This window comes from Oncorhynchus keta, chromosome 10 (assembly GCF_023373465.1).
Source record: "Oncorhynchus keta strain PuntledgeMale-10-30-2019 chromosome 10, Oket_V2, whole genome shotgun sequence".
Taxonomy (NCBI): domain Eukaryota; kingdom Metazoa; phylum Chordata; class Actinopteri; order Salmoniformes; family Salmonidae; genus Oncorhynchus; species Oncorhynchus keta.
Genome location: NC_068430.1, coordinates 10133848 through 10148009, shown reverse-complemented (window position 1 = coordinate 10148009; position 14162 = coordinate 10133848). Strand labels below are relative to the sequence as shown.

The 14162-nt window shown below is 48.9% G+C and overlaps 1 protein-coding gene and 1 long non-coding RNA gene across 2 annotated transcripts; both read left to right on the top strand.

Moving 5' to 3' along the window:
- Positions 1–100: 100 nt before the first annotated feature.
- fam210b (family with sequence similarity 210 member B) lies at positions 101–13792 on the top strand. Its single transcript, XM_052526467.1, has 3 exons — positions 101–831; positions 9720–9907; positions 13495–13792. The coding sequence occupies exons 1-3, from the start codon at positions 268–270 to the stop codon at positions 13712–13714; spliced, it is 972 nt and encodes a 323-aa protein (XP_052382427.1). The 5' UTR covers positions 101–267; the 3' UTR covers positions 13715–13792.
- On the top strand, positions 9928–11067 carry LOC127932099 (uncharacterized). The gene is made up of 3 exons (XR_008144034.1): positions 9928–10236; positions 10468–10533; positions 10699–11067. It is a non-coding gene; the product is annotated as an uncharacterized LOC127932099 (long non-coding RNA).
- Positions 13793–14162: the final 370 nt, after the last annotated feature.

The following is a 14162-nucleotide window of genomic DNA, read 5'->3' as shown; positions in this document are numbered from 1 at the left end:
CATAATGTAGGTTACATGTATTGTTGTAACTTTAAGGTTTTTTCTCCTTACAAACGGGCTCGTTATTGGTGGAACAGTGAATGTCCTCATTGGTTGTCTCACTCTAATCAGCAGAGCGAGATGAGGACAGCGTGTTGATAGCGATCAACCTGACATTAATGTCTACGCTATTCTTGGAAACAGCTTCCTCGTCTCATGTTAATTGCTATTTGAATTTATCCGCTTTATAGACCCAGCCTTTGTGTGTAGTTTTTTGCGACGGGAACCATGTTTTTGTGTCGCGGAGCGAGGCTCTCCGCCACGGCTTTGGATCTGTGTTTAAACTCCACGACCAGGGCAGCGGCGCAACTTAAAACAAACAGAGCAGCTGACGTTACCTGGCCGTTGCATAACAGCCGCACATTCAATTGCTCCAGGTCGTTTTGTGGATATGTCCGTGGTGGTGGTCGGGATGATTCTGCACTTTCGCCTGGTGGAAAGCGAGAAAAGAGGGAGAAGGACATGTTTTCCATCAAAAACTGGGACTCGGTTCGTTTCATAATCACGCATCGGGAACAATTACCTCGAGGAACCCTGTTCGCTTTTAATTTCTCCAACAAAATTATTTTCAGCCCTACATATTGTAACACTAGCTTACCGCTATATCGGACGAATGGAGGTCAAAACAGACAGAAACGACATATAGCTGGACTTAAAACGGTTTTGTTTACGTCTGGCGCGGAGGTCTGCAAGCATCGCTTCTGTCCCACGTCGACTGTGCAAATGAGGGATCTGTCCTCTGTTGCTGCCGCGCCGAAAGGCCTGGAAGACTCGGACGCTGTTCTCAAAGGGGTAAATGTTCAACTTTCAATGGTATTTGTTTAACCTCCCTGTCACCGAATTTAACCATGTTTGACCAGCAATCATGCCCCACTTAGCTACACCAAACAATGACGACCCTGAACCCGCGCAGGGTTTCGTGTCGAGTCAACAGTTGCTGGTTCTCTGCCTGTTGTTTTGAGACATGACACAGTAATTACATTTCTAAACGGATTGAAATACTAGTTTGTTACAAGTAATTGGCCTACTCTACATTATAACGTCCGTCGTGTACATTGCAGCGATGTTATGCAAGTATCATGACGCGGACACAGCTCTCTGCTGTGAATAGGCCTAATGCTGTCCCTGTGGGGTTGTACTTTATAGCCAGATATGAGTAGCTTGGTGTACAAAAGGCTCTATGTAACTATCAGGAAACTTAAAACTACTCTGGATGTTGTATAACTTGTTATTAATCTTCATTCCACAGTACCGCACTGTCCTGCTTCTATTTACCTTGTCCAATGTTCTGGTCAGAGAGAAATTCAGAGCGTTTCTCTCTCGGGGGGTTCAGAGCGTTTCTCTCTCGGGGGGTTCAGAGCGTCTCTCTCGGGGGGTTCAGAGCGTTTCTCTCGGGGGCTCAGAGCGTTTTCTCTCTGGGGGTTCAGAGCGTTTCTCTCTCTGGGGGTTTCAGAGCGTTTCTCTCTCTGGGGGTTTCAGAGCGTTTCTCTCTCGGGGTCAGAGCGTCTCTCTCGGGGGTTCAGAGCGTTTCTCTCTCGGGGTTTCAGAGCGTTTCTCTCTCGGGGTTCAGAGCGTTTCTCTCTCGGGGGGGTTCAGAGCGTTTCTTTCTCGGGGGGTTCAGAGCGTTTCTCTCTCGGGGGGTTCAGAGCGTCTCTCTCTGGGGGTTCAGAGCGTTTCTCTCTCGGGGGTTCAGAGCGTTTCTCTCTCGGGGGTTCAGAGCGTTTCTCTCTCGGGGAGTTCAGAGCGTCTCTCTCGGGGGTTCAGAGCGTTTCTCTCTCGGGGTTCAGAGCGTTTCTCTCTCGGGGTTCAGAGCGTTTCTCTCTCGGGGGTTCAGAGCGTTTCTCTCTCGGGGGTTCAGAGCGTTTCTCTCTCGGGGGTTTCAGAGCGTTTCTCTCTCGGGGGGTCAGAGCGTCTCTCTCGGGGGGTTCAGAGTGTTTCTCTCTCGGGGTTTCAGAGCGTTTCTCTCGGGGGGCTCAGAGCGTTTCTCTCTCGGGGGTTCAGAGCGTTTCTCTCTCCTAGGGGGTCAGAGCGTCTCTCTAGACCAGGGGTTCAGAGCGTTTCTCTCTCGGGGTTTCAGAGCGTTTCTCTCTCGGGGGGTTCAGAGCGTTTCTCTCTCGGGGGTTCAGAGCGTTTCTTTCTCGGGGGTTCAGAGCATTTTCTCTCTCGGGGGTTCAGAGCGTTTCTCTCTCGGGGTTTCAAGCGTTTCTCTCTCGGAGGGTTCAGAGGGCGTTTCTCTCGGGGGGTTCAGAGCGTTTCTCTCTCGGGGGTTCGTAAGCGTCTCTCTCTCGGGGGTTCAGAGCGTTTCTCTCTCGGGGGTTCAGGCGTTCTCTCTCGGGGGGTTCAGAGCGTCTCTCTCGGGGGGTTCAGAGCGTCTCTCTCTCGGGGGGTTCAGAGCGTTTCTCTCTCGGGGGTTCAGAGCGTTTCTCTCTCGGGGGGTTCAGAGCGTCTCTCTCGGGGGGTTCAGAGCGTCTCTCTCTGGGGGTTCAGAGCGTTTCTCTCTCGGGGGGTTCAGAGCGTTTCTCTCTCGGGGGGTTCAGAGCGTTTCTCTCTCGGGGGGTTCAGAGCGTCTCTCTCGGGGGGTTCAGAGCGTTTCTCTCTCGGGGTTCAGAGCGTTTCTCTCTTGGGGGTTCAGAGCGTTTCTCTCTCGGGGGTTCAGAGCGTTTCTCTCTCGGGGGTTCAGAGCGTTTCTCTCTCGGGGTTTCAGAGCGTTTCTCTCTCGGGGTCAGAGCGTCTCTCTCGGGGTTCAGAGTGTTTCTCTCTCGGGGTTTCAGAGCGTTTCTCTCGGGGGCTCAGAGCGTTTCTCTCTCGGGGGTTCAGAGCGTTTCTCTCTGGGGGTCAGAGCGTCTCTCTCGGGGGTTCAGAGCGTTTCTCTCTCGGGGTTTCAGAGCGTTTCTCTCTCGGGAGTTCAGAGCGTTTCTCTCTCGGGGGTTCAGAGCGTTTCTTTCTCGGGAGTTCAGAGCGTTTCTCTCTCGGGGGTTCAGAGCGTTTCTCTCTCGGGGTTTCAGAGCGTTTCTCTCTCGGAGGGTTCAGAGCGTTTCTCTCGGGGGTTCAGAGCGTTTCTCTCTCGGGGGTTCAGAGCGTCTCTCTCGGAGGTTCAGAGCGTCTCGGGGGGTTCAGAGCGTTTCTCTAGCGGGGGTTCAGAGCGTTTCTCTCTCGGGGGTTTCAGAGCGTTTCTCTCTCGGGGTTTCAGAGCGTTTCTCTCTCGGGGGGTTTCAGAGTGTTTCTCTCTCGGGGGGTTTCAGAGCGTTTCTCTCTCGGGGGGTTCAGGCTACCCTACCGGGCGGCAGGGTAGCCTAGTGGTTAGAGTGTTAGACTAGTAACCGAAAGGTTGCAAGTTCAAATCCCCGAACTGACAAGGTACAAAATCTGTTGTTCTGCCCCTGAACAGGCAGTTAACCCACTGTTCCTAGACCAGTTAACCCACTGTTCCTAGACCAGTTATCCCACTGTTCCTAGACCAGTTAACCCACTGTTCCTAGACCAGTTAACCTACTGTTCCTAGACCAGTTAACCTACTGTTCCTAGACCAGTTAACCTACTGTTCCTAGGCCGTCATTGAAAATAAGAATTTGTTCTTAACTGACTTGCCTAGTTAAATAAAGGTAACATTTAAATAAAATAAAAAAAATAGGCTACCACTTCAGTCAAGCTCTACTCGTCTGAGCCTGTAATAAATAAATTGAGGATGGGATGCATGAGGGAAAAATCGAGTATATTCTTATTTTAATAAATCGTAATAATTTCCCCTTTCCTCCATAACCCGGGTTGTTCTGAAAACAGCAGGAACCCTGAGACAAGGTCCTGAGTCATCATTATAAAGGAAAAGCTGCATGTGAACAGATGGGAATAGACACACTGTTCTGTTAATGCTGTGAGGTCCATGGTAAAGACTCGTTATTTAGCTGGAAGACCCTATAGGCCTGATTTTTCATATCTACCACATCTAACACAGCAACATTCTGCTTGAAGGTCATGACCTAAGAGGGCTTAACTAATGCTGTTATGTTTGTCCTCGGCCCTCTCATTCAAAGTAGCAGATGTGCTAGTGAGGGTGGCGGGCTGGGCCGGGTCAGGGTGGTGCTGTGTGTTTGTCTGCCGTCTGCATCCTCTCAAAAGCTGTTATCACACACACACACACACACACACACACACACACACACACACACACACACACACACAGTCCCTCTGTTCTTGTCGCCTCCCTGGCAATGCTCCCTATACCACTCACTCACATGACCTTCCCACGGCTGCTCTCTGCCTGCTCTGCTCTGGTCCTCTCTGGCTTTCCAAGCCAGTCTGTGTCTGTCCTTCTCTCTGCCTGCTCTACTCTGTCCCTCTCTGGCTTTCCAAGCCAGTCTGTGTCTGTCCTTCTCTCTGCCTGCTCTACTCTGTCCCTCTCTGGCTTTCCAAGCCAGTCTGTGTCTGTCCTTCTCTCTGCCTGCTCTACTCTGTCCCTCTCTGGCTTTCCAAGCCAGTCCGTGTCTGTCCTTCTCTCTGCCTGCTCTACTCTGTCCCTCTCTGGCTTTCCAAGCCAGTCTGTGTCTGTCCTTCTCTCTGCCTGCTCTACTCTGTTCCTCTCTGGCTTTCCAAGCCAGTCCGTGTCTGTCCTTCTCTCTGCCTGCTCTACTCTGTCCCTCTCTGGCTTTCCAAGCCAGTCTGTGTCTGTCCTTCTCTCTGCCTGCTCTACTCTGTCCCTCTCTGGCTTTCCAAGCCAGTCTGTGTCTGTCCTTCTCTCTGCCTGCTCTACTCTGTCCCTCTCTGGCTTTCCAAGCCAGTCTGTGTCTGTCCTGCTCTCTGCCTGCTCTACTCTATCCCTCTCTGGCTTTCCAAGCCAGTCTGTGTCTGTCCTTCTCTCTGCCTGCTCTACTCTGTCCCTCTCTGGCTTTCCAAGCCAGTCTGTGTCTGTCCCCTCTCTGGCTTTCCAAGCCAGTCCGTGTCTGTCCTTCTCTCTGCCTGCTCTACTCTGTCCCTCTCTGGCTTTCCAAGCCAGTCTGTGTCTGTCCTTCTCTCTGCCTGCTCTACTCTGTCCCTCTCTGGCTTTCCAAGCCAGTCTGTGTCTGTCCTTCTCTCTGCCTGCTCTACTCTGTCCCTCTCTGGCTTTCCAAGCCAGTCTGTGTCTGTCCTTCTCTCTGCCTGCTCTACTCTGTCCCTCTCTGGCTTTCCAAGCCAGTCCGTGTCTGTCCTTCTCTCTGCCTGCTCTACTCTGTCCCTCTCTGGCTTTCCAAGCCAGTCTGTGTCTGTCCCCTCTCTGGCTTTCCAAGCCAGTCTGAGTCTGTCCTTCTCTCTGCCTGCTCTACTCTGTCCCTCTCTGGCTTTCCAAGCCAGTCTGTGTCTGTCCTGCTCTCTGCCTGCTCTACTCTGTCCCTCTCTGGCTTTCCAAGCCAGTCTGTGTCTGTCCTTCTCTCTGCCTGCTCTACTCTGTCCCTCTCTGGCTTTCCAAGCCAGTCTGTGTCTGTCCTTCTCTCTGCCTGCTCTACTCTGTCCCTCTCTGGCTTTCCAAGCCAGTCTGTGTCTGTCCTTCTCTCTGCCTGCTCTACTCTGTCCCTCTCTGGCTTTCCAAGCCAGTCTGTGTCTGTCCTTCTCTCTGCCTGCTCTACTCTGTCCCTCTCTGGCTTTCTAAGCCAGTCTGTGTCTGTCCTTCTCTCTGCCTGCTCTACTCTGTCCCTCTCTGGCTTTCCAAGCCAGTCCGTGTCTGTCCTTCTCTCTGCCTGCTCTACTCTGTCCCTCTCTGACTTTCCAAGCCAGTCCGTGTCTGTCCTTCCCTCCGCCTCTTTGGCCTTTTGTCTATTGTTGGAGAGGCTTGTGGTGCGTCACTGCACTAGCCTGGTCTCACCCCGTGTTGTTAGGGTCAAATAGAAGAACAAGAACAGGAGGGAAAGGGACTGAGCCATGTGGCTATTTTAGTGCTCAGTTGAAACCTGCTTAGAGGACATTTTAGCAGGGAGATTCGGATGACCGATTTGTTAAAAAGAAATGTTTTCTATAATAACAGTGCGGGTGAAGCGGGCTGTGCCTAGTTATTTCCTGCTCTGCTGTGGCAGCCGCTTCTAGGTTTCTATTGGTCATATAACCGTACCTATCATCTATTGGAGTTCGTTGCAGTATGACTTCTCCAGGGTCTTCTATTATAATGCTGTGTTATTTACTGTAGCCCGAAGAGCAGCTAATCCATGTACTACTTCCCATGCATGTTGCCCTGCGTGCCGAGACACTTAGGCTACGTACAGTGCATTCAGAAAGTATTCAGACCCCTTGACTTTTTCCACAGTTTGTTACGTTACAGCCTGATTCTAAAATGTATTACAATTGCCCCCCCACCCAAATCTACGCACACTACCCCATAATGACTAAGCAAAAACATGTTTTTTTTACAACAAAAAAATGCTAAATTTGTAAAAAAAATAAAATAAAAAAAAAATAGTCACCTCGGGGGTTTGTAGTATATGGCCAATATACCACGGCTAAGGGCTGTGTCCAGGCACTCAGCGTTATGCCGTCCTTGAGAACAGCCCTTAGCCGTGGTATACAGTGTATTTGGAAAGTATTCAGACCCCTTGACCCCTTCAACATTCTGTCACGTTACAGCCTTATTCTGGACTACACACAATATTCCATAATGACAAAGCAAAAACAGGTTTTTAGACATTTTTTGCAAATGTATAAAAAAATCAACTTAAATATCGCAATTTACATAAGTATTCAGACCCTTTACTCAGTAATTTGTGAAGCACCTTTGCCAGCGATTACAGGCACACCTGTATTTGGGGAGTTTCTCCCATTCTTCTCTGCAGATCCTCTCAAGCTCTGTCAGGTTGGAAGGAAAGTGTTGCTGCCAAGCTATTTTCAGATCTCTCCAGTGACGGCCTACCGGGGAACAGTGGGTTAACTACTTTGTTCAGGGGAAGAATGACAGATTTGTACCATGTCAGCTTGCGGGTTTGAACTTGCAACCTTCCAGTTACTCGTCCAACGTTCTAACCACCTTTGTGCGTTTTGCCAGCAGCTCTTCGTTGTGCTTCAAGCATTGAGCTGTTTATGACTTCAAGCCTATCATCTCCTGAGATTAGGCTGGTGTAACCGATGTGAAATGGCTAGCTAGTTAGCGGGGTGCGCGCTAATAGCATTTCAACTGGTGACGTCACTCGCTCTGAGACCTTGAAGTAGTTGTTCCCCGCGGCATTTGTGTAGTGATGGTTAACGCTGCATCGAGGGTGGCTGTTGTCAATGTGTTCCTGGTTTGAGCCCAGGTAGGGGCGAGGAGAGGGACGGAAGCTATACTGTTACACTGGCAATACTAAAGTGCCTATAAGAACATCCAATAGTCAAAGGTATATGAAATACAAATGGTATAGAAGGAAATAGTCCTATAATTCCTATAATAACTACAACCTAAAACTTCTTACCTGGGAATATTGAAGACTCATGTTAAAAGGAACCACCAGCTTTCATGTTCTGAGCAAGGAACTGAAACGTTAGCTTTCTTACATGGCACATATTGCACTTTTACTTTCTTCTCCAACACTGTGTTTGCATTATTTAAACCAAATTGAACATGTTTCTTTATTTATTTGATGCTAAATAGATTTTTATTTATGTATTATATTAAGTTAAAATAAGTGTTCATTCAGTATTGTTGTAATTGTCATTATTACAAATAAATATGTAAAAATCGGCCTATTAATCGGTATCGGCTTTTTTTGGTCCTCCAATAATCTGTATCGGCGTTGAAAAATCATCGGTCGACCTCTACTCCAGAGATGTTCAAGTCTGGGCTCTGGCTGGGCCACTCAAGGACATTCAGAGACTTTTCCCGAAGCCACGCCTGCGTTGTCTTGGCTGTATGCTTAGGGTCATTGTCCTGTTGGAAGGTGAATCTTCGCCCCAGTCTGAGGTCCTGAGTGCTCTGGAGCAGGTTTTCATCAAGGATCTCTCTGTACTTTGCTCTGTTCATCTTTGCCTCGATCCTGACTAGTCTCCCAGTCCCTCCTGCCAAAATACATCCCCACAGCATGATCCTGCCACCACCATGCTTCACCATAGGGAGGTGCCAGGTTTCCTCCAGACTTCACATTCAGGCCAAATAATTAAATCTTGGTTTCATCAGACCAGTCAAATCTAGTTTCTCATGTCTTTAGGTGCCTTTTGACTCGAAGCAGGTTGTCACGTGCCTTTTACTGAAGAGTGGCTTCCGTCTGGCCACTCTACCATAAAGGCCTGATTGGTGGAGTGCTGCAGAGATCGTTGTCTTTCTGGAATGTTCTCCCTTCTCCACAGAGGAACTCTGGAGCTCTGTCAGAGTGACCATCGGGTTCTTGGTCACCTCCCTGACCAAGGCCCTTCTCCCCCGATTGCTCAGTTTGGCAGAGTCTTGGGGGTTCCAATTTCTTCCATTTTAAGAATGATGGAGGCCACTGTGTTCTTAGGGACATTCCTGAGCCCGGACTTGAACCTGATCAAACATCTCTGGAGAGACCTGAAAATAGCTGTGCAGCGACACATCCCATCCAGAGCTTGAGAAGAATGGGAGGAATTCCCCAAATACAGGTGTGCCAAGCTTGTAGCGTCATACCCAAGAAGACTCTATGCTGCCAAAGGTGCTTCAACAAAACACTGATAAAGGGTCTGAATACTTATGTGATATTTCATTTTTTTGTATTTTTATAAATTTGCAAATGGGGTTGTGTGTGTATTTTGATTAGGAGAAGAGCAAAAAGAACATGTTTTACATTAAGGCTGTAACGTACCAAAATGTGGAAAAGTCAAGGGGTCTGAATTCTTTCTGAATGCACCTTACGTTTGACTGATACCTGCTTCTGTTTGTTTTCTGCTGACTCATCGGCTGTGGCTGACGCATCGTAGTCCGTTTTCTGCTGACTCATCGGCTGTGGCTGACGCATCGTAGTCAGTTTTCTGCTGACTCATCGGCTGTGGCTGACGCATCGTAGTCCGTTTTCTGCTGACTCATCGGCTGTGGCTGACGCATCGTAGTCCGTTTTCTGCTGACTCATCGGCTGTGGCTGACGCATCGTAGTCCGTTTTCTGCTGACTCATCGGCTGTGGCTGACGCATCGTAGTCCGTTTTCTGCTGACTCATCGGCTGTGGCTGACGCATCGTAGTCCGTTTTCTGCTGACTCATCGGCTGTGGCTGACGCATCGTAGTCCGTTTTCTGCTGACTCATCGGCTGTGGCTGACGCATCGTAGTCCGTTTTCTGCTGACTCATCGGCTGTGGCTGACGCATCGTAGTCCGTTTTCTGCTGACTCATCGGCTGTGGCTGACGCATCGTAGTCCGTTTTCTGCTGACTCATCGGCTGTGGCTGACGCATCGTAGTCCGTTTTCTGCTGACTCATCGGCTGTGGCTGACGCATCGTAGTCCGTTTTCTGCTGACTCATCGGCTGTGGCTGACGCATCGTAGTCCGTTTTCTGCTGACTCATCGGCTGTGGCTGACACATCGTAGTCCGTTTTCTAAATGTTCCCGTTTTCAAAATGTTCATTGAGTCTCAACGAATACAAAGACTGTATGAAAAAACGTTCTTACTATTCGATATGTGGAACCAGTGTTGATATTCCGTGACCAGGGCACACTTTAAAAAGAGTCAATCTCAATGTGACGTTCCCCAGTTTTTAATTAAAGGATCAATTTAAAAAAATCGCTCTTTCTCTCTGACCCGACCAGGACCAGACTCCAAAGGAAGCCTCAGCCAAGGTCCCTGAGGAGCCCAAGGTACCAGAGCCCGAAGAGGACAAACCCAGCAAGGCCCAGCAGCTGAAGAAGGTGTTTAAGGAGTACGGAGCAGTGGGCGTCTCCTTCCACATATGCATCTCCCTCATGTCTCTGGGAATGTTCTACCTTGCTGTGTCCAGGTAATGTCCTTCCACGTATGCATCTCCCTCATGTCTCTGGGAATGGATATAGGGGGAAGGCCTACTGATGGTGTAATGACTATAGAGAGAAGGCCTACTGATGGTGTAATGACTATAGAGAGAAGGCCTTCTACTGATGGTGTAATGACTATAGAGAGAAGGCCTTCTACTGATGGTGTAATGACTGTAGAGAGAAGGCCTACTGATGGTGTAATGACTATAGAGAGAAGGCCTACTGATGGTGTAATGACTATAGAGAGAAGGACTACTGATGGTGTAATGACTATAGAGAGAAGGACTACTGATGGTGTAATGACTATAGAGAGAAGGTCTACTGATGGTGTAATGACTATAGAGAGAAGGCCTACTGATGGTGTAATGACTATAGAGAGAAGGCCTACTGATGGTGTAATGACTATAGAGAGAAGGCCTACTGATGGTGTAATTACTATAGAGAGAAGGACTACTGATGGTGTAATGACTATAGAGAGAAGGACTACTGATGGTGTAATGACTATAGAGAGAAGGCCTACTGATGGTGTAATGACTATAGAGAGAAGGCCTACTGATGGTGTAATGACTATAGAGAGAAGGTCTACTGATGGTGTAATGACTATAGAGAGAAGGTCTACTGATGGTGTAATGACTATAGAGAGAAGGCCTACTGATGGTGTAATGACTATAGAGAGAAGGACTACTGATGGTGTAATGACTATAGAGAGAAGGCCTACTGATGGTGTAATGACTATAGAGAGAAGGCCTACTGATGGTGTAATTACTATAGAGAGAAGGACTACTGATGGTGTAATGACTATAGAGAGAAGGCCTACTGATGGTGTAATGACTATAGAGAGAAGGTCTACTGATGGTGTAATGACTATAGAGAGAAGGCCTACTGATGGTGTAATGACTATAGAGAGAAGGCCTTCTACTGATGGTGTAATGACTATAGAGAGAAGGCCTTCTACTGATGGTGTAATGACTATAGAGAGAAGGACTACTGATGGTGTAATGACTATAGAGAGAAGGCCTACTGATGGTGTAATGACTATAGAGAGAAGGACTACTGATGGTGTAATGACTATAGAGAGAAGGCCTACTGATGGTGTAATTACTATAGAGAGAAGGACTACTGATGGTGTAATAACTATAGAGAGAAGGCCTACTACATATGGTGTAATGACTATAGAGAGAAGGCCTTCTACTGATGGTGTAATGACTATAGAGAGAAGGCCTTCTACTGATGGTGTAATGACTATAGAGAAGGCCTTCTACTGATGGTGTAATGACTATAGAGAGAAGGCCTTCTACTGATGGTGTAATGACTATAGAGAGAAGGCCTTCTACTGATGGTGTAATGACTATAGAGAGAAGTCCTTCTACTGATGGTGTAATGACTATAGAGAGAAGGCCTTCTACTGATGGTGTAATGACTATAGAGAGAAGGCCTTCTACTGATGGTGTAATGACTATAGAGAGAAGTCCTTCTACTGATGGTGTAATGACTATAGAGAGAAGGCCTTCTACTGATGGTGTAATGACTATAGAGAGAAGGCCTACTGACCGTGTAATGACTATAGAGAGAAGGCCTACTGACCGTGTAATGACTATAGAGAGAAGGCCTACTGATGGTGTAATGACTATGGAGAGAAGGTCTACTGATGGTGTAATGACTATAGAGAGAAGGTCTACTGATGGTGTAATAACTATAGAGAGAAGGCCTACTACATATGGTGTAATGACTATAGAGAGAAGGCCTTCTACTGACGGTGTATTGTAGGATAATCCGTTGTTAGTTAGACTGTCTGTAGCCGTGGGCCCCATGGCCCGGTTATGTGTCCTATCTCTGACTGCCTGCCGGCTCTCTGCTGGCTCTGTGCCAGCTGTGCCCAGTAGGCTGCATACCAGGAGGATCGAGCCTCGATTATCAACCAGCTCACAGATTTCCCCTGACAGCAGTAATATGGCCCTTAGACTCAACACCCTCCTGGCCAGCATGGCGCTCCAGTTCACTATCATCCCAGATAATCACCGTGGGGAGAGACATGCATTCTGAAATGGCATCAATGTGTTGGTACATTGCAGTGCACCATGTAGGGAATAGGGTGCCATAGGGCTCTGGTCTAAAGTAGTGCACCATGTAGGGAATAGGGTGCCATAGGGCTCTGGTCTAAAGTAGTGCACTATGTAGGGAATAGGGTGCCATAGGGCTCTGGTCTAAAGTAGTGCACCATGTAGGGAATAGGGTGCCATAGGGCTCTGGTCTAAAGTAGTGCACTATGTAGGGAATAGGGTGCCATAGGGCTCTGGTCTAAAGCAGTGCACCATGTAGGGAATAGGGTGCCATAGGGCTCTGGTCTAAAGTAGTGCACCATGTAGGGAATAGGGTGCCATAGGGCTCTGGTCTAAAGTAGTGCACCATGTAGGGAATAGGGTGCCATAGGGCTCTGGTCTAAAGTAGTGCACCATGTAGGGAATAGGGTGCCATAGGGCTCTGGTCTAAAGTAGTGCACCATGTAGGGAATAGGGTGCCATAGGGCTCTGGTCTAAAGCAGTGCACCATGTAGGGAATAGGGTGCCATAGGGCTCTGGTCTAAAGTAGTGCACTATGTAGGGAATAGGGTGCCATAGGGCTCTGGTCTAAAGTAGTGCACCATGTAGGGAATAGGGTGCCATAGGGCTCTGGTCTAAAGTAGTGCACCATGTAGGGAATAGGGTGCCATAGGGCTCTGGTCTAAAGTAGTGCACCATGTAGGGAATAGGGTGCCATAGGGCTCTGGTCTAAAGTAGTGCACCATGTAGGGAATAGGGTGCCATAGGGCTCTGGTCTAAAGTAGTGCACCATGTAGGGAATAGGGTGCCATAGGGCTCTGGTCTAAAGTAGTGCACCATGTAGGGAATAGGGTGCCATAGGGCTCTGGTCTAAAGTAGTGCACCATGTAGGGAATAGGGTGCCATAGGGCTCTGGTCTAAAGTAGTGCACCATGTAGGGAATAGGGTGCCATAGGGCTCTGGTCTAAAGTAGTGCACCATGTAGGGAATAGGGTGCCATAGGGCTCTGGTCTAAAGTAGTGCACCATGTAGGGAATAGGGTGCCATAGGGCTCTGGTCTAAAGTAGTGCACCATGTAGGGAATAGGGTGCCATAGGGCTCTGGTCTAAAGTAGTGCACCATGTAGGGAATAGGGTGCCATAGGGCTCTGGTCTAAAGTAGTGCACCATGTAGGGAATAGGGTGCCATAGGGCTCTGGTCTAAAGCAGTGCACCATGTAGGGAATAGGGTGCCATAGGGCTCTGGTCTAAAGTAGTGCACCATGTAGGGAATAGGAAGGTGTTTCTGATGTCACCATGTGTTAAATGAAAGCGTATAGAGGCCTTCTCATGGGCTGAATAAATCGTTTTATGGATGTTTTTAATTTAATGACAGTTAACCTTTTTTTGTATAGCACTCTTCAATTAACAACGTGCTTCACATCATAAAATAATGATGAAAATGATCCCTGTTGTACTTCTCTCCAATAACGTGTGTGTGTGTGTGTGTGTGTGTGTGTGTGTGTGTGTGTGTGTGTGTGTGTGTCCTCTCCACAGTGGGATTGACATGGCTGCCATCCTGTACAAGATAGGTTTTAGTGAATCTCTGCTTCAGTCCAGGTTGGCGGCGGGGACCAGTACATTTGTCTTGGCGTACGCCGTCCACAAGCTCTTCGCTCCTCTCCGAATCAGCATTACTTTGGTGTCGGTGCCTCTCCTCGTTCGGTACCTCAGAAAGACTGGCCTCTTCAAGACCCCCAACTCACCCACACCCTGATTGGCAGACCTCACCCACACCCTGATTGGCAGACCTCACCCACACCCTGATTGGCAGACCTCACCCACAGCCTGATTGGCAGACCACACCACCTCACCCACACCCTGATTGGCAGACCTCACCCACAGCCTGATTGGCAGACACCACCACCTCACCCACAGCCTGATTGGCAGACCTCACCCACAGCCTGATTGGCAGACCTCACCCACACCCTGATTGGCAGACCTCACCCACACCCTGATTGGCAGACCTCACCCACACCCTGATTGGCAGACCTCACCCACACCCTGATTGGCAGACCTCACCCACAGCCTGATTGGCAGACACCAACCACCACCTCACCCACAGCCTGATTGGCAGGCACCACCACCTCACCCACAGCCTGATTGGCAGGCACCATCACTTCACCCATAGCCTGATTGGCAGGCACCACCACCTCACCCACAGC